The sequence below is a fragment of the Corvus brachyrhynchos genome, unplaced genomic scaffold, assembly GCF_000691975.1.
Source record: "Corvus brachyrhynchos isolate BGI_N302 unplaced genomic scaffold, ASM69197v1 scaffold5, whole genome shotgun sequence".
NCBI classification, from domain to species: Eukaryota; Metazoa; Chordata; class Aves; order Passeriformes; family Corvidae; genus Corvus; species Corvus brachyrhynchos.
In genome coordinates, this window is record NW_008238321.1 from 6,851,115 (window position 1) to 6,874,770 (window position 23,656).

At 52.2% G+C, this 23,656-nt stretch overlaps 1 protein-coding gene across 14 annotated transcripts in view; it reads right to left on the minus strand.

The window, feature by feature from the left end:
- Positions 1-23,656, minus strand: part of MPRIP (myosin phosphatase Rho interacting protein) — a 78,256-nt gene that overhangs the window by 15,906 nt on the left and 38,694 nt on the right. For 7 of the 14 annotated variants that reach the window (XM_017734071.1, XM_017734066.1, XM_017734070.1 and 4 more), the window contains 10 exons: positions 17,897-18,038; positions 17,286-17,402; positions 15,064-15,120; positions 13,795-13,863; positions 13,476-13,565; positions 12,944-13,053; positions 12,003-12,041; positions 8,100-8,685; positions 7,072-7,188; positions 246-4,109 (listed from right to left, as the gene is read on the minus strand). In XM_017734071.1, coding sequence (XP_017589560.1) covers positions 246-4,109; positions 7,072-7,188; positions 8,100-8,685; positions 12,003-12,041; positions 12,944-13,053; positions 13,476-13,565; positions 13,795-13,863; positions 15,064-15,120; positions 17,286-17,402; positions 17,897-18,038 — 5,191 coding nt within the window. The remainder of the gene's footprint in view (positions 1-245; positions 4,110-7,071; positions 7,189-8,099; positions 8,686-12,002; positions 12,042-12,943; positions 13,054-13,475; positions 13,566-13,794; positions 13,864-15,063; positions 15,121-17,285; positions 17,403-17,896; positions 18,039-23,656) is intronic. The other 7 variants (XM_017734076.1, XM_017734073.1, XM_017734074.1 and 4 more) reach the window with 3 other exon arrangements.

A 23,656-nucleotide genomic window follows, 5' to 3' on the forward strand; every position in this document is an offset into this window, starting at 1 on the left:
CTCCACACAAATACCTCGTTCAGAAATCCACCCTCCCAAGCCCTCAGCAATGCATTTAGAATACCCCAGCATGGAGAAAAAGGAACACCATGCTTTACAGAGGCCTGGCTAATACTTTGGGACTTGTTTTGGCACGCTGGCTCTTCTAGAGTATGTCCCTTGGTTCGGCAAGCGAACTCCGGGACTACACACGCCCTCCCACACACTCAGCAGCAGAAAGCAGGAAGTGTTAAACATATCAAGACCTTTAGGTTTTCAAAGTCTTTCTGGTATTTTTCCCTCAAAGTGGAAGCGCTCCCCTCCAGATGTTTGTTCTCCAGCTCATCCCTCATGACGTTCATCTGGGCCTCCAGCTCCTGGATGCGTTCCCTCAGGCCGTGCATGGAGTCCGGGTCACTGCCGGGGTCCTGCCCGGTGCCACCCACCTCGCCGGCCGCCCAGGTGTCCCCAGTGCCCAGGGCCACCGTGGGTGACACCTCCGGGTGCTGCCTCTGGTACTCGTCGAGGGTCTCTTGCAGGCGCTGCAGGTTCTGGCTGTAGTGCTCCTGCAGCGCCTGCAGCTCCTCGCTGTGGATGACCTGCAGCTCCTTGATCTTGGCCTGGAACTTTTCCTCCAGCGTTTGCATCTGCTCCAGGTGATACCGCTCCATGTTCTGCTTGTCGCGGACAATGGCATCCAGCTGGTTGAGCCCCTCTGTCCTCTCAGCCTTCAGGGTGTCCTCTGTCCTGTTGAGCTGCTCGATCACATTCCGGATCTCCTCCTCGTACCGCCCCTGCAGCTCACTCAGGCTCTTGCTGTGTTTATGCCCTTCCTCCTCCAAGAGCCTCCGCTGGTTGTCCAGCTGGGACACTTTTGCCTTGAGGTCGGCGTTCTCCCTCTCCAGCACGGCGATCACCTCGCTGTACTCGCCCTGCTGCTTCCTGAGCAGCTCCTCGTACTCGTCCCGCAGGAGAGACACCGTCTTCACGCGCTCCTGGCACAGCGCATCCATGCTCTGCAAGGATTCCTTGTAGGACTTCATCTCCCTCTCGTGCTCCAGCTGGACTTTGCAAGCGGCGTAACAAACCTGAGCCTGAACAATGGCATCGTCGACTAACAAAGACGAATACCGCTCCAGGTCTCCCATGCACGAATGGTAGGAAAGACTCTGGGATATCTTCAGGAGCTTCTGACAGTCTCTCATGGCCTCCTCAGGAGGCAGAGAGAGTAAGGCAACAGATATCTCCTTCAGAACACTGGATTTGTCCTTTAGTTGCTGGGCAAGATCTTCCTGAATGGAAACAAGAGCTTCACTACTATGGTCTGGTGCGCTGCCAGTCTCCTCCACCTTGGCTAATTCCTGGCATGGCGCCATTTGGAGACGGCTCCCATCCCAGGAGATCTGGGTTCTTTCTGAAGCATCTTTTTGTATTTCAAGTGCTTCAGAAATCTGGTGCATAACGCTGTCAAACTCAGGAGTCCTGTACGCTTTGATGATCTCCTCCAACATGCATTTGTGCTGCTGGAGAGCTGTTTTGGTATTATGGAGCTCTTCTTCAATTGTTTTTAACCTCTGATGAAAAGATTCTCTCATTTTCTCTGCAACAAACCCAAGTTCTGCCTTGATCAATGTAGCATCTGCTACAGCACTGAGAAAACATGGGGAAAAGCCCAAACTTGTTTCTGTTTTACCCTCAGCTTCTCCTTCTCTAGTGTTCAAGTGTGCTCTCAGCTCCTCCACCTGGCTCCAGAACTCCCCTTCCAGCAGCAGCTTTTTAGATAGGACGCTGGCCAAATCATTGGCTGTGTGAGAAACACTTGTTGGCTCCAACAAAACCACCTTGGCCGTTCCCTGGATCTCTCTCAGAAGCTGGGCTATCTCAGAGCTTGCATTTTTCAAAGACTCTGCTATTTGGTTGATGAGAGAGGCCTCAAATGCCACCTTCTCAGAAAGCCACCTCAGCTGGCTGGCGTCAAACACATCCACTCGCTGCTCCTTTGAGATGTACTCCTCTTCTCCCAAATCCCCTCCTTCTGGAGCGGGGCTTTCCGTGGTGAGGCTTTCACTCTGCTGATACTCCGATGGGACTGGCGCCCCGCTCAAGGCTTGGATTGCGTTTGATAAGGTTGTTTCCATGCTGGACAGAGTAACAAGGAACAAATCACCCTCTTTTTCCTTGTCTGATCTGGGCAAGGATCTTAGCTGCTCCCTGCACTTCTCCAAGCAAGTCAGCGCTTGATCGTTTTTCATCTGGAAACCACCCAGCTCGCTGACGTGACTTTCTACGAGCTTGAACTTTTCCTGCCTCTCGCTCTCCAGCTGCGAGATCAAAGCATTGACTTGGGACAGGCTGGTCTGAAGCTGTTCCCGCAGCTGGGACTCCGTGCTGGCCCACTGATGATGAAGGGCAATGAGCGTCTCCTGGTTATGGCCGTGCTGGCTTTCAAGCTTCATCGTCACATCTTTGAGCTTTTCCTCTGTGATGTACAGTTTGGTTTCCAGGGAATGGATGATGGAGAGGTAAGTCTCAGAATCGCTCGTCCCCGATGAGGGGTAACCCAGAGCTGGCTCTGAGGACATGCTTTCTTCAGACAGAGATCTGTCCTGGCTTGTGTCTGAAGAGGTACTGCTTGTCCAGTTTTTCTCTGATCCGTCTGGATGGATGTATTTTTGACACTGGATGCTCGAGAAACGGATCCTTTGCCTCTTGGCCCCCATGATTCCTACATCAGGCTTTGCTAAGGCTTTCTGAACTAACTCTTGGTCCTGGAGCTCTACAACTTTAGATGGGGAGCCAAATTCCTCCACTTGCTTCCGGGTGGTCTCAAGAACCTCATCGTCCTCCTCCTTCAGTGCATAAGTCAGAGCTGGGAGGACATCCTGAGTTTGCAGAGCCTGCCCCAGTTGGGATGGTTGACTTTCGTCAGCCTCAAGACTGGGGCCAAGGTCTTCTGCCTCCTCAGCACATGGACCTGTGCCCACACTAGCTAATTTCTTTAAAGCCTCCTCCTTGGCCTTTAGCTTTACTTTAGTCTCCTCTAAACTGCTATCTAAAGCAACCATTTTAACCAAAGCCTCACTGAGATCTTGATCTTTCTTCTCCACAATTCTCAAGTGCATTTCCTTAACGTGTCTCAGCTCTTCTTCTTTCTCTTTCAGCACCTCCTGCACCCCCCGGAACTGATCCGACACCTCCTCAAACGACTGCTCCAGATTGTGGTAGTTGGTCTCTTCCATTTTCAACTTTGCTTGTAGCTTTGCAACTTCATTATCTGACTCGGCCACCTGATTCATGAGCTCATGGAACCGGCACTTGATCTGATCCCTCTCTCTTTCGAGCTCCCTAATGTGCTCAGCGAGCTTCTGGATGCTGGCCTCCTTCATGGCCAGCTGCTCCTCCAGCTGGTGGACGAGCTCGCTGCCTTCAAACTTGGCACTCAGCTTCTCCTTCTGCAGAATCTCCATTTGCTGCTCGCTGTTCTGCAGCTGGTTCTCATACTCATTGGCCTTGTCCTCCACCTCCTTCAGGCTCCGTATCAAAACCTGCTTTTCCCTCTCACAGCTCTCCAGCAAAGCCTCGTAGTTCTTCTGCAGCTTCTCCTCCATGAGGACCCGCGCCTGCTCGCTGGCATTCAGCTGCCCGCTGAGGTCTGCGATCCTGTCCTGGAGCCGCTGCACTTCCTTCTGGTGGTCCCGCTGCAGAGCCTGCTGCTTCTCCAGGTCCCGCAGCTCCTGGGTCTTCTCCAGCAGCAGAGCCTCCGCACTCTTCAGCTTCTGCTCGCTGGCCTTCAGCTGGGAGCTGAGCGCGGCCCCGCCCTGCTGCCACTCCTCCAGCTGCTCTTTGGCTTTCTCCTTCTCACTCCTCAGGTCGCTCTTGAGCTTGGCCAGGGTCTGCTCCTTGATGGCAAGCTCGGCTGCCGCATTACTGAGCCTCGCCTGCAGGCTCTGAATCTCGGCCTCATGGTGCCGGATCACGTCCTTGGCCTCGGCGTAGCTGCGCTTCAGCGACTGAATCTGCTGATTGATCACCTCTTGACGCTGGCATTGGGCTTCCAGCTCGCTTTGGAGGTCTTGGTTGACTTTGTGGAGCCTCTGCCAGGCACCTGATGGCGAGGCGGCCACCTCGGTCTTAAAAAAATTGATTAAATACTAGATTAGTAACACTCTTGGCTCTCCCTTCTGAGTGTCACACCTCTGGCCAGGCAGGCCACAGAAAAGCTCCTCGCAGCGACTTGGCTGCTACCCACTGCTCCAATTGGGATGATTTGTTCTTGGCACAATTTGGTTTGTTTAACCAACTTTTTTTTTTTTTTAAATGAGCGACAACTGCTTTCCAGTAACAGAAAACACTGACCACAACATCAAAACAGCTGTACAGTAACAGGCTAAATGGAAAAAAAAATAAACCCAAACTCAAACAGAACCAAAAAAAAACAATGAAAAAGAAACACCAGCAGTAAAACGGAGACAGACAGACAAGATAAATATGCGAAGGATGAGGAGGAGGAGGAGATGGAACAAGGTGGAGGAGGAAGGAACTGGTTTTCTTTTAGCGAGTTTGTTTGTTTGGTTGTGAAACAAAAAGTGCACAGTTCAGGTAACACAGTCCTACCGACCAAAAGCAACAACAGAAAGCAAGGTGACAGCAAATGACATCATATCCCACCCAAACGCAGGGCGACGGGCCAGCCGTGGTGGCGATGTCATTTCTGTGCCTGCCAAACAGGACTGAGTGGCTGCTCATCGCATTAGAGAGACGCTGTTATGCTAAAGCTTAGGGCTAGGGAGGATCTAATTTCTCTACCTGCAAAATAAAATAAACCAACAAAAGAAAAAATAAAAAGCCCGACAAGTGGAGGGAGGGAAAAGGTGTGATGAGAATGTAAAAATGAAGGAAACCAACCTTTTTGAGATTCAAACCAAAGCAATGGAGCATGCAAAGAGAAAACTCACAGAAAGCGTCATGCAAAAGGCGACAGAAATTATGTATCTTCAAAAACAAAAAATACACAGACAGGAAGAGGGGAGAGAAGCACAGTGTTAAGCCTAGGAATTTGGCCTGCCTTGCTGTACTCTGGTTGCTGATTAAGGAAAGCCCACAGATGTGACACTCAGTTATGTTAAGTTAAATTTCATGCTTTACACCAAAAACATGCAAGAACATCCGCCCGGGACAGGTTAGTATGTGCCCCCTCCCACCCACAGTGGCTGGAGCTGGGGGATGTCTCCAGCCCATTGGCCAGGAGCAGGAGCTCCTGGATTTTTCTCCCAGTAGGGATCAAGGTTAGGATGCCCCATCCCGAGGAAGCTCAGAGCAAGAGAGGGGTTACACGAGGCCAGAGAGGCTTCGGTGCATGGCACATGCATCGGAGGGGTGGCTCAGCGCTGCCTCACGGAACAGGCAGTGCCTGGGTGTCCGTGCAGGGCTGGTCAGGCTGCCAAGGAGGGGTTGGTGCTTCCCAGGCAGCTCAGGAGGGATGGGCTTGGCGGCAGTCAGGCTTCTCCATCAGCTCTTCCCATAGACAGTGCAGGAACCTCCCCAAAATTAGGCATGATGGAGGTGGGGGGGCACATGGAATTCAGAGGATTTGTCGAAAAAAATGCTGTGATGTTTGTCTGCAGTCTGGGGCTGCAGAATTTCCCCAGCGGCTCCACTCCCTCCACCCCAGCAGGGTTTGGTGGGGTTACTCCCTTCTACAATAGAACTTTAATCCCTCTGGCTCTCAGGAAACACAAGGGAAATCCCCAGAACAATCAGACTGGAGCAGGCAAAAGCCTCCAACCTTTCCAAAAACTCTCTCCAACTTCGAGGTCCAAGTTTGGGTCACTGCTCACTGCAGCTCAGCCTCTCTGCAGGCTTCCCCTCCTGCCACCCCTCCACATATTGAGGCACTGTGGCCAACTTCAATCTGATGGTGGATTCAGCATCCAGTTTTTATCCCCATTCCCTGATTTTTCCAGGCTCCAGGCAAAGGGAGGTCGGATGCCTCTGCCCCAGGGAAGTGGGAGTTAAGTTACTCTTCCAGCACTGCCAAGTGAAAATGAAACTCCTCCAAGCAGGCACTGTCAGCTCGGAGACTCCAGAAATGAATTAATTACTCCTCCTGGGAGATCATGGGCAAGGAAGGCAAGATGTCCCCTTCCCTGGGCTGGCTCCACTGCCTTTGCAACTTCTTCAGGGAAAATCTTCCTGTGAGAAATAAGGATGCAAGGCTTGGCATTGACACTGGGTTTGCTGCCACAGGAGCGCAGCATGCCATGCACGGCCACCTTGATCCACAGCTGGCCTGGTCAAGTAAATTTGAGCAGATCAAAAAGCTGCCCCTGCACAGAACAAGACTATGGACCCATGAGAGTAGCCAGAAGCTGCCCTGCCAGTGCCACGACTTTCTCCAGGCATGGACATTCCCAGAGGAAGGACTGGGAAAAACTCACTTTGTTTGGAGGAGGGGAGGAAAGGTTTCCCCAAGACCATCCTGTCTCTTCTGCTAGATCCTCCAAAACTCATTTCTAGGCTTTGCTAGGAATGGCATCTTGTGACAGCAGAAACCACCAAAGTGATCCAAGTTAACAGGTCATCCCAGTGCAAATCCCACTCTGGCTGGAGGGAAACGTGCCTGGGAAATACATCTGAGTGTCCTGTGTTTGCCCATGTAACGGGCACACAAAATCCCCAGCCAGGAGCAACTGGTGGGCTATAGGATGCTTGGAAAGCCTTGTGTGCACCCCACTGTCTATGGGGAGCATCTCGGGCACAGAAAGGGGGAAACAGCTGTTGCAAAGGCAAACACAGTATGGGATGGATCAGAGGTGGACTTTGCTGAGGTCCCATCTGTCTGGCTCTGTTTTGTTTTCCCTTGGGAATGCTAATAGAATACCTTCTATTCCATCCCGGATCAGAGGGTTCCGTAAGCAGATGACTCTGGTCATCTAATGCTACAGAATTAGCCATGTCTGCAAGAAGGTCAAATCTCTGGGAGCTCAGTGGTGGTCACCCAGGATGTCCCCATGAACACCGCAGACAGAAGCCCACCAGGGACCCCCCCGAGCACAGGGAAGATGGAGCTCCCTCTCCTCCCTGCTCTCCTACCTGCAACACGTAGCCCTCCCGGGCGCTCTGCTCCCGGCCCAGAGCCACTTTCAGCTGATCCTGCAGGTGCCGGTTCTGCTCCAGGAGCTCCAGGGCCTCCTTCTGCTTCTGCTCCAGCTGGAGAGACACGAACAGAGACAGCGTCCAGGGAGTGGGAAGGGGGTCAGCCATGAGGAACAAGTGGCTTGGAGAGGGCACAGAGCAGAATGAACGGAGCTTTTGATGGCACCACTGCTCTGCTCTGCTCTGGGACCTGGATTTCATTTTGCCAGGAAAATCCCTCCCCTCTGAAAGAACTTATTTATGCAATAGTGTAATTCGTAAAGCTCACTGTGGCAAAGGATGAATGGCACCAGCTCGTGCCAGGCACGACCCTGGCAAATCCCAGCCCAGTTCAGCTTGGTGATATTCCTGGTTACTCCATGAGAAAAGGTTACCCCTTTCATTCCCACTAATTCACCTTAATCCCAGCTAGCAACAACCTTTGTTATCCCAGGCACGGAACTCTTCCAAGTAAGCTGAGTCTCCTCCATTCTTTTCCAAATATCTTAAGACTATTTGAGGTAGGCTCCACAAAAAGGGAACCTTTGTGGTGTGTGCTGCAACTCAAGGCAGTTTATAACTGCAGACACAAATCTCTACAGCTGCAGAGGCACAGAGGATTAGGAGCTTGAATTTGTAGTCTGGTTGATACACCTCGATTGTACCCATTTCATCAGAGACAGGCTGGCTACAACCAACATAAATCAGGCTGCACTGGCTGGGAGAGGTAAGGAAGTACCAGGCCATAAGAACAGCCCTTTCTGTAGCTGTGGGAAACATGAAAGCTGTTGGCAGGGCCAAACAGGAATGTTCAGCAGATCTGTGCCCTGCCAGCTCCTCAAGGAGCCTACAGCATCCCTACTAGTCGCTATTATGAAGGAGGAATAAATATAGCTATTTTTAAGCCTATTTCAGGCTTCCTACAGTCACCCCAGTGGCCTGAAAGCCTTTCTGGCAGGCAGCCTGTACCCTACACACCCCTTTACCTCCTTCTCCAGCAGTGTGGTCAGGTGCTGCTTCGTCAGCCCCTCTTCCCGGTCCTCGGCGTGGGCGAGGTGCAGGGGTGTGATGGGGATCTGCTTCTCCTCCCGCAGCGGGGTGGTCTCCACCTGGTGCCAGCGCTGCTCAATCTCCACGTGGACGTTCTGCGATTTGATGTCTGCAGGGACAGGCAGGATCCGGTCCACCTCCATCCTCAGTGCCTCTTCCGACCCTGCCCCATCCACGGCATCGATCATCTCGAAGCGCTTGCGCCGCTCCTCCCGCCGCCGGGCCCGCTCCCGCTCCAGCTCTCCCGGGTCGGCGTCGGCGGCTCCGCTGTCCCTGGGGAAGGCGGCCGAGCCACTACTGGAGGAGTCTGAAGCGTTTGCACGCTCCTGCACCAGGGCCTGCTGGATGGGGCGAAATTCAGCCCAGTCAAAGGTCTTGGACCGTCCCTCTCGTCGGCGTTCCCGGGCACGGCTCCGCTTCTGCTCTGTGTCCAGCTCGGCTTGTTCCGCATCCGGCTTCTCGCTCGGCTTTGGACCAGTCTCGAAGGAAGAGCTTGTTTTGCTTTTCTCTTCCGGCAGTGAGCTGCGAGGACAGAGAGAGGGTGAAGGGAAGTGTCAGTGGGTGCTGGATATGGCTGGGCGCTCCCATGCATGCCTCGAAGAGCCAGGTGGAAAAGGGCTGCTGGAAGCCCAAGCCAATGCCACGTGGGTGCCCCCATCCCTCCGTCTCCCCTTGCCTCTCGGGCACAGGAGCTGCTGCTGCCCTTCCCCAGGTTGTGCTGGTGTGCAAAGCCTTGGTGCAAGCGGCCCCGGCTGCTCCTGGGACACTCTGGCACCTGGAGAGCGGCTGATCCCAACCTCGTTCCTCCTTGGCTGCCACACTGGGGCCAGTCACCATGACCAAGCAGCAACCTGCGGCTGAAGCAGCAACCCCAAACTGTGCTGTGAGAGGTTCCAACAGCTCCTCCAGCCCCCTGGCTGTGGGGCTCCATGCACACCCTGGCTGGCACGGCCATAGTCACGTGCTTGTCGGAAGGATGCCACCAATCCCACCAAAGCCTGGCTGGCTTTGGAGCTGTGGGGTGGAGAAGCACAAAGCAGCTCTAAGAGTCTTGGGCAACAAGGGGAAGGTTTCCCTTCAGCTTGGGAAAGTATTAATGGGTCGAAAACTTCTCCGTGCCACTATCTGCACTGAAGGCACAGACGCCCCCGGGGCACCCAGCCCCACAGGCAGCACGGGCACCCCCCCTGGCACTGCGCAGTCCCCAGTTTGGGCAGGTCAGTGCAGCAAGGGGAGTGAGTAATTCAACACATCATGGAAATCACTGAAAACGCCAATTTCTCAAGCAAGGAATGATTTTTAGTGCTGAGTTAGAGGGTGGTAGGTTGAGGGGGGAGACATATTCATCAAGCAGGGAAGGCAATACCATTTCCAACCTACAGATAATCCATAATGCAATATTAGCTTATTAAATACAGACATGCCAGCCCTGCAACATGCAGATCAAAATTAAACCAGAAAACAGCAGTATGCTAAGTCTGTGGAGGAAGCCTGTCCCAAGGGAGTGGCGGGCACTTGCTGAACCCTCTTTCCTACCCAAAGCTCCCGAGCTGCCTCCCGAGGCACAGTCCTGCTGCTCAGGCTGACTCCTGGCTCTCCCTGCTTCCAGTACAACCATAGCATCCCCAGCCTCCAGCAGGGACTCAACAAGCTTCCTGGAAGAGCTGGAAAGCAGCTCACTGGGCCCTTCACTGCAGGCTCTGACCCATGGGACCACATGCATGGGGACCACTGTGACTGGGAGGAGCAGCAGCAGCACCAGCAGCAACAGCAGCATCACGGCTTCTCCCACCTCAGAAACACACCCCAGCCCCCAGCCAAGAACCTCATGGATGTGCATACGCCCAAAAAAAGGATGGAGCAGAAGAGATGGCTCTGCGTGGGCTAGTATCTTCCGATGCACTGTCATCCACCAGAAAACCACAGGCTCAGTAGAGCTGGGTTTCGAGAGACTCTGGCAGTTACAGGCTAAAACCAGCTCAAAGATAATTCCTTCTTCAGTGCTGTCACTTGCAGCTAATAAAATAAACCCAGAAAGCACGACGATGAAATGTCACTGCTCCTCACCCATGATACTGCACAATTCCAAAGCCAGGCTCTCAATCTGGAGTCAGTTAGTGATTACAGCTGCATTTTAAAGTAAAGAGAGGATGAGATTGAGTCTTAAAATGGAGAAGAGTGTTAGGAAAAAAATGGGGGTCCTGGGGCCCCCCAGATGGTGTTGGGACACAAAAATTATGCTGCTCTAAATCCCACGTGGAAGAATCTTGGCATTTCTAGAGGTGACATCTCTCACGAGCTCATTTCTCCTCTGCTGCTTTCCAAAGGGCACAGGATGTGTGTCAGGGAGCGGAGGGACGGCTGCTGGGAATGAAGTGAAGACACTCAGAACGTTGACCCAAAGTCTCTCGTTTCATCTCCTGCAAGTGCCCCATGGCTATTAACTCTGCTCAAACATTTCACATCTCCTCCACCACAGAGAAATTAATTCATATCACACAGGAAAGGGGGGGTGGGGGGGTCTTTGCCTCCCAATGATATTTATAGGTCAAAATAAAAAGGGTTTTTTCTAATAGGGATGGGTGTGGGAGCGGTGCAAGCTGCGAGCTGAGCACACTGTGGGCAAGAAGCGCACAAAGGTTGCAGGGAACTGGGGAGCACTGGAGAACCCAGCCTCATAAGGGCTGTGAGCTGAACATGGATCCAGTTCTGAAGCAGCAACTTCATTCATGGGGGTATTTTCTATTTGCCCCATCATCATTAGCAGCCTACAATTAGTGCCTCTGCAGATTGCAGGGCACTGCTGAGGGCAGGGAGCAGTGCAGCATCTGCTCCCCATGCCAGCTGCTGACACATGCAGCAATGTAAACCATCACTAGGGCTCAAGAAACCAAGACAAGGTGTGTTTGGCTGGGTGGAGCCACAGCAGCAGGCTCATGAGACATGGCCAGGGCTGCAGGAGTGTGCGGGGTGGGACCATCCCTGGGGATGGGTGAGCACTGCTGCCATCCCAGCACACCGAGCACAACGTCCTGCCTGCCCCCTGGCCACATTGTGCCAATGCTTGGCACCCCTCCATGCTGAGCCTTGGGCAGTCTGTCCTTTGGCCTTCCAGCAGCCCCCTTCACCAGCTGCTCCCTGGGTGCAGAATGTAAGGACATCCCAAAGCCAGGTGGGATGGGCTGGGATACCCCACGCTGCTGCAAAGGGCTGCCAGGCAGGCACCAGTGAACACAGCCCTGCTCCACACACAGCACAGGACTCCTCAGCAACGTGACTAACCCACACCAGCCTCGACCCCGGCCGACACCAGCTCGGTGGGAAACAACAGAAGCACACACATCATTCCCTTTCCCCAGCTTAGGATTGATTCATGGTCTGTTTGTGCAGCGTAACAAGTGACTGCCCAACCGGGACCTGCGCCTGGACCCTCGCAGAGGGAAAGCCAAGTGAAACCACTTTGTGTGGGCTTGGAGCAGGTGCAGACAGTGAGCACAGGGCTATCGTGCTGCAGTAACCTGTGAGCAACCATAAATACATCTGGCTCTTTAAAGGCAGAGAGGTCCCCTCAAATTTCCTTGGTCTTCATCTTCATATCTAGTCACATCGGAAGATACCAGTGTGGGGAAATCAAGGGTCAAGACCAGGTTGCTTCTTTCCTTCTCTCTGGCTTTTATTTAAAGGAAAAAAAAAAAAGGAAAGGGGGGAAGAAAAGAAAGAAAAATAAATGGAAACTGCAGGACTTCCCATCTGAGGTGCAGAAAAGGAGGAGCATGCAGTGAATCACGAGATATACAAACCACAGAACGTTAATACAGGAGAGAACACAGTTTTCCAACCTGGGCTTCAGCACGGATAGTTTCAAAGAGAAGTTTTTCCTGGGATTGCATGGAAATCAAACATACACAGGAGTGAGGAGAGAGGCGACTTCCCCGAGACCCCCGCGAGATCCAGCAGAGCTCGGGCAGGGCTGGGAAACAAGTGGCTGAGGGCTAAGCAGGATAGGGAAGGAGAGGCTGGAGCACCTCCAGGTCAACGGCACTGGGTGAGAAGAGCCATTCCATCAACACAGGGACAAACCTGGCAAAAACCTGCTGGCTGCAGCTACAGTAAGGACAGGAGATGGGGTTAGTGGTGAGGCCGTGTCCACACAGCCTGTAAGAGGTGGCCTGTACAAGTGTGGCCAGCACAGACAGCTGTGAGGAGGCCAAACACCCTGTACCCACAGCCAAAAGCGCCTACAGAAAGTACTCTGTGACGCAGGGGGTTCCCTTCCTCTGGCACTGATGCACAAGGAGAGACCAGCAGCAGCTTTCTGGAAGATCAAAAGAGGAGGGAAGACGATTTGCTGGCTGAAGTTTAAAACAGATCAGAGCCAAACAGCTTCTAAACTGAACCCTGGGCTCCTGCTGCTGTGACCCATAGAGAGGCTGGGCAGCTCGTGCTGAACAGTAGCCAGAGGAAAGGGTGAACCCAGCACAACTAAATCCAAGTGTTTTCACAATACCTGGTGGGAATCCAGAGGAGCCTTGATATAGGAACAGTATTTCATATTCCTATGCACAAATTAAAACCACATTTTCAACCCTCTTTGAAATCTGCACGCATAAGAGTAACTCAGTGTCCCCACAAAGTGTATCCAAATTAAGCTCAGAGAGACGTGAGAACGAACTGCAGCTTCCAGGAACAGACAGGCTCAGAAAGAGGAAAGAAAAGGGATAAGGGACGAGTTACTCCTGCAAACCACACAACTGCAGGGGCTGCTGCAGTCCCCCCTTACCTTGTTACATCGGGAGCAGTGGTGGGGCGAACGTGCTTCATGATGGTCTGGATCCAGTTGCGGCGAATGCCCGACGTCATGGCAGAGAGGGTGAACTCCCCTTCCTTTGTCTACAGAGAGAGAAGGAACAGCTCAGAGCAGGTGACTGCACCTAGCAGCAGCTTCCCAACTCCCCAAGACCACCCTGCACCTATCCCCAAGCCCCCAGTGCTGGGGTACTGCTTGCTGGCCACACAGAGGTCAAACCCAGCCCCTCTGTCCCCTAGCACACTCCCAGTAGGAATTAGCATTTCTCAGCAATCAGACTGATTCTGCCACAGGTGAGACCCTAAGGCTGTGACAAAACCTTCCCTTTCCCCTCCTTCCTTTTCTGACAGCCAAAAAACTGGCTCTCAAACCCAAGGCCAGAGCTCTCTGGAGCACTGTGGGGGGTGCTGAGCGGCCTCTCTTGGGTGTTTGGGGAGATGTTCCCCTTGTCACGGACAAGCATCCCCACCAGCTGGACTCATCCTCCTCCCCATGTTTTCCTTACGTGGATCTGGAAGCCGTAGTTCCGCTGAACTGGGTACTCAGTGACATCATAGCACGTGGATAAATCAATTTCTCCATCCAGGTCAGCTGCCTGCAGAGGGAAGAGGTAAAATAAGCCACAAAGCTTTGCAGCCCCAAAGCATGGTGGGCTCGCAGGGAGACACAGCAGGTCCCTGAGAAGCACAAAGGGCCTGAAGGGGCTCCAGGACTTCGGTATCTGGCAATGGGGGCCCTGAGGGAAGCAGTGACCTGCCCAGGGTCTGTTTGGGAGCACCAGGAGCTGCCCTGTAATGGGTTGAACACTGACAGAAGACACTTACCTCCTCTGCCACTGAATCCCGGTAGTATCTCAGGCTCTGGTCAGTCAGCACAAACCAGTGCTTCTTCCACTAGGAAACAACCAAGATGGAGCAGTTACAATCCTGCTCCTTCCCCACCACTGTATTCATGGCTGCTCATCACAGGTCACCCGGCAGAGTCACCCTGCGGGAGGCAGCTCAATGCCCGTCCCTCCCAGCTCCACACCTGACTTCATCAAGGCCCCTCCATGAGAAAGGGGAGACCCAAACAGGCAGCAAGGCAGGGGACAGTGATGGTTTGCACCACCAGGACCCCGAATTCCCCGGTGCAGAGCACCAGACCCTGCACGTGACAGCGACACTGTGAGAGCCACAGGGCAGTCACAGCCTCCCCATTAGCTCCACTGCAAGATGAGGCTTTTAGGGATTGCACTTAAAGCCTTTTTAGCACAAAAAAAAAAGCAGTAAAACATTCATGTTTTATCTGCAGTACCTAGAAATTGAGCTGGGAGTCTATTCCTGGCCCTTGCTCTATACAAATCTGCCTCCTGCATGCTTCCAGCACAGGCTCACCCAAGGCAGCTTTCAGTCAATACAGCACTCGCTCCAGCTGCCAGTTCCCCTTTGGCTGTCTATGGATGTGTCCTTGGACCAGGGGTACCCACAGTAGAGCCTGGGCCACCCACAGCCACAGGCAAATTGCCCTCAGTTGCCCTTGACAGCTGAGCAGGAGGGAAGGAAATCCAGGGAAGGGGTGGTTTGCTAACAGCCAGGGCCATCCATGCTGCCTCGGCACCAGTGCCCACTCCTAAGGCTCCAATAGGGCAGAACATCCTGCATCCCTTTGGCAACTGGCAGCAGGAAAGTGGCACCAGCTGCTTCTCTCAGTGCCATTTATTTATTTATTGGCCTTGCCATTTCCCTGGCACTCAGGAGACTTTACCTGAGCCTCATTTCTGACACCAAAGAGGTCGCTGGGTCACAAGGGAGATGAGACTAATAAATAGGGAACAGGAACATGAAACCCGTGCTGCCATTCAAGCTGCCCTGGATCCCTAGAAACCCATTATATGATATCCACCTTTGAAACCTCCCCCAGACAGAGCAGCAGGAACTCCCACTTCAAGATAGCCCAATACTGATCCACCCAGGACATTGGGGCTCCATCAGCACCAAGAGCTACTCCATGCGCAGCCAGTACAGCCAGGATGTTGAAGTGAGCTGCCAGAAACCAGGACTAACCACAGCACCAAACACTGACACGAAGGGCAGAGCTTTCTCCTGACTCACCTGCCCATCCTCATTTTTTTTTGTCAACCAGCCCTTCTTGAAGTTCAGCCGGTCGGGCTGGGAGAAAGGAGAGAGGGATCAGGAGAAGAAAGAAGTGTCTGCACCCAGAAGGCAACAGCAGCGACTTGATAAAACCCAGCAGAGCAATAAAAGAGACCATCAACAGTTAAATTCATAGAATCATAGACCAGTTTGGGCTGGAATGGACCTTTAAAGGTCATCTAGCCCAAACTGAATCATTACACTGCGTGGTGGCTAAATGTTTGCTCCCAGGAGGAGCAGAGACCTGCTGCACGGTTTATTCAGGCTGTTCCCTTCCTACCATTTCTCCTGCAATTTCCTACTGCTACACCAGCATTACAGAGAAAGGATAAACAAGGAATTAGCAAGACTTCAGGCAGTTTTACCCTCTATTATATATTATGAAAGAAAAACTATGTGCTATTGATGCAAGGCTGCAGGGTTCAAAACAGGCTGAGTTCCCAAGGCTGGAAATACAGGGAATCTGAGCCCTTCACCACCCAAACGACACCTGCTTTTTCCTCCAATGTGGGTGCATGGGGATGTTGAATTCCTGAAAAAAGCAAGCAAGACAGCGTGGGATAACTGCTGCCAGCCCTTCCTCCCAGCCCTGCCCGTGTGCAGGGAAGGATGTGGTGGAAATGCTTTCACTCCCCCGAGGCTGAGCTCCTCCAGCTGCTCCACGCGCTGCAGAGTGGAGGAGGAAAGGACAGCAGTGTGTGAAATCCAGCTGCAGCATCTGAAATGGGCTACAGCAAGGGCAGCAATGGAAACTGGGTCTGGAAGCCTATTCAGTCAAACCTGTGGGGCAGCACATCCCACACTTGAGTGATCCCATGGTGGTGGGAACCCAGTCCTGCTCCACAAAAAACACAGGGGAAAGTAAAACATTGAATTATAGAATGTTTTGGGTAGGAAGGAACTGTAAAATCATCCAGTCCCAGCCCCTGCCATGGGCAAGAACACCTTCCACTATCCCAGGTTGCTCCAAACCCCATCCAACCTGGCCTTGGACACTTCCAGGAATGGGGCAGCCACAGCTTCTCTGGGCACCCTGTGCCAGGGCCTCAGCACCCTCACAGGGAAGAATTTCTTCCTAATATCTAATCTAAATCTCCATGACTTTCTTCCCTTCACTAGATAATGTGCATTGCCACTTCATATGCACTTCTTGCACTTTTTATTCCCACCAAGAATTTAAAAATCCCTCTTGTGGCTGCACAAGTCTACAGGAAAAGCTCCAGAAACACCAACTACTGCATTTTTCTGTTAAGTCCTTGAATAGAAGCTGTCTATCCACATAAAATGCAACTTGTATTTACAGTAGCTCTGTAATCTATTTGAGAGATTAGCAAGTGTATTTATTTTGTCCCTACAGAAGGGTGGTGAGGGAGAGGAGAGCACTTTGTGTTTGTTCTGTATTGTTTGCCTCCAGGTCTGGTGAGCATTTGAAATATGCAAAGGGAGGAAAACCCAGGAGGGAAGGTTCAGCTCCTCCTTGCAACCTTCATCCCACTCACACCCACTTCCAACTGCATAAACATCAAGGCAATGGCATTAGAAAACTGGGACATGTGCTTGCTCAGCCTGGTCTAGTGGATAGTGTCCCTGCCCCTAGCAGGGGAGTTGGAACAAGATGATCTTTAAGGTCCCTTCCATCCCAAACCATTCTGGGATTCTGTGATCCTACGAAAATACCTCAGTCATGAGGCTGGTCCCAGTCCAGAAACTGGACCGACTCCCTGCTGAGTTGGAAATGCCCTGCTGCAGCCTCTGCTGGGGGACACCATGGGGCAAAGAGCAGCTCTGGTCAGGTGAGGTGACTCCAGCACTTCTAGGATGACCTACAGCATGAGTATCTGACACATCACACAAAGCACCGAGGAAATGGGGTATTCCAGGGGAAAATAACCAGCAAAATGGGGTCTGCTTCCCCAGCTGCTGCTGTGCTTTAAGGAAAAGTGCTCCTTGCAAGACTCTGAGTTTTAACTCCTGCAGCAGGCAAAAAGTGTGGCCCTTCTCCAACTAAGCACCTGGTCACAACTGATTCAGGTTCCTGAACCTGCTGCAGATCTGGGTGTATCTCATATCCTATGTGCTGGCTGTGAGGAAAGCAGCAACAGTCCAGTTTCCATGGGACCTGCTGGGAAGGGCCTCTCACGTCCTCCCCCAAGGCAGGGGACATGGCCCTGGTGGCTCACCGTCATAGACGACTCTGTGGACCTTCTGTCCAGCGACTTTGCCCGGCGGTGTGGAGACAGAGGTGATGCAGACACGTCCAGGATGGAGCCCACAGCTGCTCCTTCACAAGTGAAGTCCTGTGTGAACAGCATTAGCCCAGATCAGTGCAGGAACTAGGACAGAGTCCTGCTCTCTTGGCTCATGGCATAAAAATCTGCTTTAAGGGGCATCTCAGGCTCAGAACAAGTGTCATTTCCTTGGCAATACATTTTTTTGTCCTTTCAGGCATTAATTTGTTCCCATTATATCCAAGCATATCTGGGACTCTCAAACCTGTTTCTTTTGTAACTTCACCCTATCCTGATGTATCCTGCCATGCCAGATCTGAAGCTTCCCTTTGTATTTTGGAGAAAGGAGAAGAGACAGCCTTATTTTCCACTCTGATCTACACCTGGGCCAAAGGAGCAGAGCAGGAAAATCTGCACAAAGCACACACAACAGCTCAGCTCCTGCAGGAGCTGCCTACGACTCCAGATTCACACCCAGGGACAAACCCTGGAGCTAAACCCTCTATTCTGGGCTGCAGGACTCCAGGTTTCATCTTCCAGGAGACCTTGGGTGAGCATCTTACCCGTTTCCGTGGGAAAAGCCTCTTCTCGCTCCTGCCCTGCCGCGTCTCACTGGAAAGGGCGGCGCCTCCCGACACGTTCGTTTCCATGTGCTCTGCATTCTCAATATCTAGTGCCTCAAATTTCTCAATTACCTGGGATCTCCTGGAAAACAGACAAAAGGGAAACCAGAGATGGTTTAAACACAAGAGCAGGAACTGTGCGGAGCTGTACAACCCCACAAATTTAAGGCTGCAGAATTACTCAACCCAGAGTTCATGCACACCTGGCTTTTGGTCCCTGTTTCTCTGTGAGCTCCAGCATGGCCAAATCCAGGGTAAAAACCCCGATCTGACATCATTTTACCCACAAAGTGGGGAAAGACCTCACATTATTCAGCTCTGCAGGTAGCATCTTCTTCAGTAACTAGAAACCCCTCACAAAACCAGCAATCATTTTTTATTTGTGAATTTTACAACTCCTTGGGAAGCAGGGATTATGGAGCAGCTTTGGCTTAAGCTTTGCCTCTACCCTTTAGCACTGGGGCTGTCAATGGCCACCCAGAGCACTGACACATCAGACCAAGCTGGGGTGCAGAGGTAACGGGTGGCTCTGGGTCCCCCAGTGTGTTCACGCAACAGGAACCCTCTGACAACTCAGCCTCACACAGGGAACAGCCACAGGACTGCCTGGAGCAAGGGGTGTCCATAGGTGCCCCCAGACCACGGTTCTGGCTCACAGGATGCACCAGCTGAAGGGGTGTGAGGAGATGAGGAGCACCCTGTGCCATGGCAGGGCACTCCCTGAAGAACCTGGGGCCTTCCTCTCCTCTTAATTGGGCTGAAAATCCAGTCTGGACATCAGGGGGCACAACCTGGGCTCTCAGACACTGCCTTGGTGGCCCATTGCACCATGGCACTTATGTCTCTGAGGACAGAGAACTATGAAGAAATGTGGATGGAGCAGGAGCCAATTCTCCTAAGGATGAGCAAACAGGTGGAATTAGAAATGCTGCTTCAGCATGAAAAGCTGCTCGCTGACCCACAGGAGAGGCATTTCCAAAGAACCTGCTGGTGTGTAAGTGTGCATTCCTGGGGGTTCGGGCAAGTATCAGTCTCATGTCTTTAATCACAACCTGGGAATATAAAGCAATAACCCGCCACCAGCACATGCCAGCTGTGCTCCAAGCTGTGAGGCTCAAAGTTCCGTTTCAAACCTCCCCCAAAAAAGCTCTATCCAGGTGGTTTCTTGACACAAAATTTGGACCCATGTGTGCCACATCCAAACTTGGGGCTGCCTGCTCTGTGTGAGCCTCTGATGTGCATGAAAATCACAATGGCAACCACATGAGGGGGAACAGGTTATCCAAAATAAAAACATTTTTAACACTTCCCACGAAGAGGAACAGCAGCTTAAGGGTTCAAAAACCATGACATGTTCAGTTTTCAACCAACATTTGCACCAAATTCCATAAATGAGACAACCAGTCTGAGCACATCCCTGGGGCCCCCCACTGCTGCTCAGAGTCAGGCTGCCAGGACACAACCAAAGAGGAAAGGACAAAATCGGTGGGGAAGACTTTGCTATGTAAATTTAAAGATTTTTGATGCTTTTAGGGGACATCTGTTCAGACTCTGCTGCCTCCCAGTTTGCAAACTGGGAGTGGGCAGATCCTGGGCTCATGCAGAGCTCTTAATTTCCCTGGGATGTTCTGCACATGAGATGCCCGACATGAGCCAGGCTGTGAAGCATAAATCCATGTTCTGTGTTCACTGACAGATAGGGAATTTTTTGGAGTCACATTTTTTTAACCCTTTTTATACTGGCCCAGCCTTCTCTGAGTCTCATTCAGGAGGGAGGAAAAGGTCCATGAATTAACATTATCTGTGCCCTGTTAGGTGAAGGTCTGAAGAAAAACAAATCAAGAGAAAAAAAAAGAACAAAAACCCAACCAAAAAAACATAAAAACAAAATCAAAAGCAGGTTGATTTCTCATGAAAGGGGCTGCACCACCAGGTTGTTCTACGGCTTGAGATTGAGATGAGATGGTAGCGAAGCAGGCGAAGTAAAGGTGGACACGTCACACAGCAACACAGCAGGAGAAGGTGGAGAGCAACAAGACCTGGAAGAAAACAAGGCTGGAAAATGAATGAACAGAAGAGGAAATTATATATCTGCATCTACATTCAAAACAAAATCAAAATCATTCCAGTCATTCGTCATCGAAAAAGGGAGGAGAAAAATAAATCACTGCAACCAAATCACAGCCCCAAGGGTTAATATCATCTGGATTACAGGAAAGAATCTTTTTTTTTTTCCCATTAGATCAACATTTCAGAGAAGTTACTGCCAGAGATCCTGGAGGGACGGGGAGGGAAGGGCTCTCCTCCCCTCCACACGTGTTGGATAGAGCTGCTCCCTCCGCACAGCAGCTCTGTGTGGACAAAACAAGGCTGGGACAGGTACGAAGATGCTTTTTAAAAGCTGCGGTGCTATTTAGTGCTTTTCAACTACAAAAGCTCATCCCAAGGAATTCCTCGGCCATGCAGGCTGTTAATCTTTTCCAGGCCACTAAACCCGGGCTGCAGATCTCAGCTGTTAGTGGAGGGGGTGTGCAGTGGGAAGGAAAGCTCAAAAGACCAGCACGAGCTGTCATTAAAGTAATTTTCTCTGATTGGAAGAAAGGGCTTTGTTTTTATTGGATTCATTCATTATTTAGCATCAAGAAAGATAGTGAGTGTCAGGAAAAGGAAGAGCAATTTCCCAAGAGGTCCACAAGAATGATGAGGATAGTTTTACAAGGAAAACCTGTATTTGGGAGAGCAGGCACTCCTCTGTATGGGGAGAAGCAGAATTCAGAGCAGAGCTTTACACCTCAAGAAACTCCAGAGAAGGAATTTGAGCGAGAAAAGTCTTTTAAGCAATTTCAGGCACTTCTGCTTTTAATTGCTGCTAGAAATACACCTCAGCCCCATACCACACTCCTACAGCAGAACTGGCTGACACCACAGTGAACTCTTTCCAGTGTGAGAAGAACATGGGGTCAACTGGGAATGCTGTGGTTTTACAGGCACCCCTGGAACTGTGCACAAAAAGCCAAGTTTGTCAAACAGAAATCCTGAGATGTGCAGGGATTTATCCCTGCAGCTGTAGAGATCCTCTGGGACATGGGGACTGCTGTCTAAGGACATTCCTGCAGCTCTTTTCAGCTGTGATTTTGTGTGCAACACTTCGAGATTCATCCATGGGGTTTCCAAAGAGCTGCCCCTGCCCTTCTGCCCTAGGGATGGGTCTAAGAGGGGAGATTGGAGATGGCTCGACCTCTCTGGCCTCAATCCCTGCCCCCCAGGCCAGTGGGACATGCTGGTAGGTGCCATAGCCCCATCCTGCCACATGCCAGCAGAGGGAACTCGCACTCTGCCGCTCCGCCAAAATCGTGGAGATTATCTCCTGTTTCCTGACTCCTGGTTCTGAGTGGCTGCGAGCTCAGACGTCTGCAATGGGGCATGGAGGCAGCACCAGGTATAAATGGTCAACACGGAAAATTCCTGGACTTAAATCACATAATATTTCTCACGATAAGGAAACAGGGCAAGAAGCCTTGACAAACTGCTTTATCTGGAGCTAAGCCATCAGGTGTGGCACTCAGGATGCAACACTGGGTACCTAAAATAATTCTTTTCCATCCACAGCTCTGACACTCGCACTGATTTACACAAAATGGGAGGAAGAGCTGAAAATAACTGAAGAGCAGATCTGCACGATGCTCAGCTGGTGCCTGTGGGGTTGGCATGGGACAAGTGTTCCCAGACATGTTAGTGGGTTACTGAGAAGGATTGTTACAAATGGTGTTATACCAGGGGGAAAAAGCCAACCCCACAGCATGGAAGTGAGTTATTTTATCTGCCCAACCTCAAACAGCACAGTCTGAGCTCAGAGGAGAAAAATGAGAGGGATATGGGGACTAAGTAAACTCAAGTTTAAAAAGCAGCCAAGGCAAGCTGTGCAGGGTGCTGAGGAATGTTAATTCTCTGGTGCGACACTGGACAGTATCTCTGTGCCCTGTTGAGTCCACTGAGCTCCAACATGGCTGTCCCAGCTCCAAGACACACGGCCTCTCTGCCCACACCATCTGCACTGGCCCATTCCCAGGTTACTGGAGGAGAAAATGTGCCCATCCTTAAACACCCACTGAGCCATCCCTACTCATGGCACATTCCTTCAGCACCATGGGGCTGTGATCCATGGCCAAACCCTCTGGCAGGTGGGGACCCCTCCCCCTGCTCTCTGCCATCACCTGCCTCCCAAAAGCTGGACCAGGCTCAGCCCCACGGGCAGCAAGATCCCAGTGCCTGGTGCAGCTCCTGCTCCCCTCCCTACACCCGTTCTGCTCTGATAAAAGCCCTGGGCTGATACAGGGGAACTGCTGCCAATACTGATAAAGCAAAGAAAACTGTTAACAGCCCCAGCTAGGCTGGGAAAAACAGACTTTCCCTGGGAAAAGGCACCCACCAGCAGGCAGTGAGGGGGGCTGACATTAAAAAAGGACAGACTCTGGCAGCAATGTCCTCTCCCAGGCCCTGTTATCTGTTATAAATCTGTTTCCCAGCTCCGTGCAGGATGATCCCAGTGCTGCAGGATACCCCAGGGTTGGAGCAAGGGACTGTTGGCACTGGAGAAATGCACTGTCCTGTCACACTGGGGACAGGCACTGGCCAAGGCATCCTGTGCAAGCGAACACAGCAGGGACACAATGTCACCCACAGGCAGCACCAGCTCAGCCTGAAAACCAGAGCCACCAGCCTTTTCTCAGCTAGGGTGGCCAAGGTGGGATTCTCCTCCTCCATCCTGGGGAAAAGCCAATTCCCAAGGCAGACAAAGCCAAACCCAAGCTCTCCTCGTTTATTCCCAGTCCAGCACTCCCTGCACACGCTCTGGGCCAGGCTTGGGATCCTCCTGCCGACTGATGGCACCAGCACAAGGCTGTGCTGCACATCCCAGACCTGCTCCCAGCTCTCGGAAGCCGGTCTGGAAAACAGTCCTTTAGGGGCTGGGAAGAAACAGAGGAGAAGCTCCTACTGAAACTGTGCGAGAGAGAACATGCCCGGAGGAGAACCAGGGCAGGAAAATCAGACTGGCAGGCGGCCCTCTCGCCTGGAGCCTGTCTCCCAGTTTGCTCCACTGCCCTCACTGCACAAATGTGTCTCTCCCAGGGCGAATGGCCCGTCCTTGGCCTCGCAGGGAGCGCACCCGGCGCGCGCTGCCGACGCCCTCCCTGTCCTCCTCCGCACTAAGCTGTTTTGCAGCCCGCTGAGCCCTGCCTTGGCACTGCACCCGCCTCTCCCTCCTCTCCCAGATTAATGCCGTGACATTTTGAAACCTCTCTCAGCTCATTAGGCAGTTGCGTAAGGCACCTGGCACTAACGCCATTAGGAGAGCTAACCTAATTAATGGTGCCGGCTGCCAGCGTGTGCCGCGCCGGGAGGGGCCGGCAGGGTGGGCTTGATGGCAGTGTGGGCATCCACCACCACCCAACACCAGGGTAGGTTTAGATTAGATAGCAGGAAGAAATTCTTCCCTGTGAGGGTGGTGAGGCACCGGCAGGCGTTGCCCAGAGAAGCTGAGGCTGCCCCATCTCTGGAAGTGTCCCAGGCCAGGTTGGACAGGGCTTGGAGCAACCTGGGATAGTGGAAGGTGTCCCTGCACATGGCAGAGGATGGAACTGATCCAACCCAAATCATTCTATATCCCCAGAGCAGCCCAGCAGGATGACACCTGCCCAC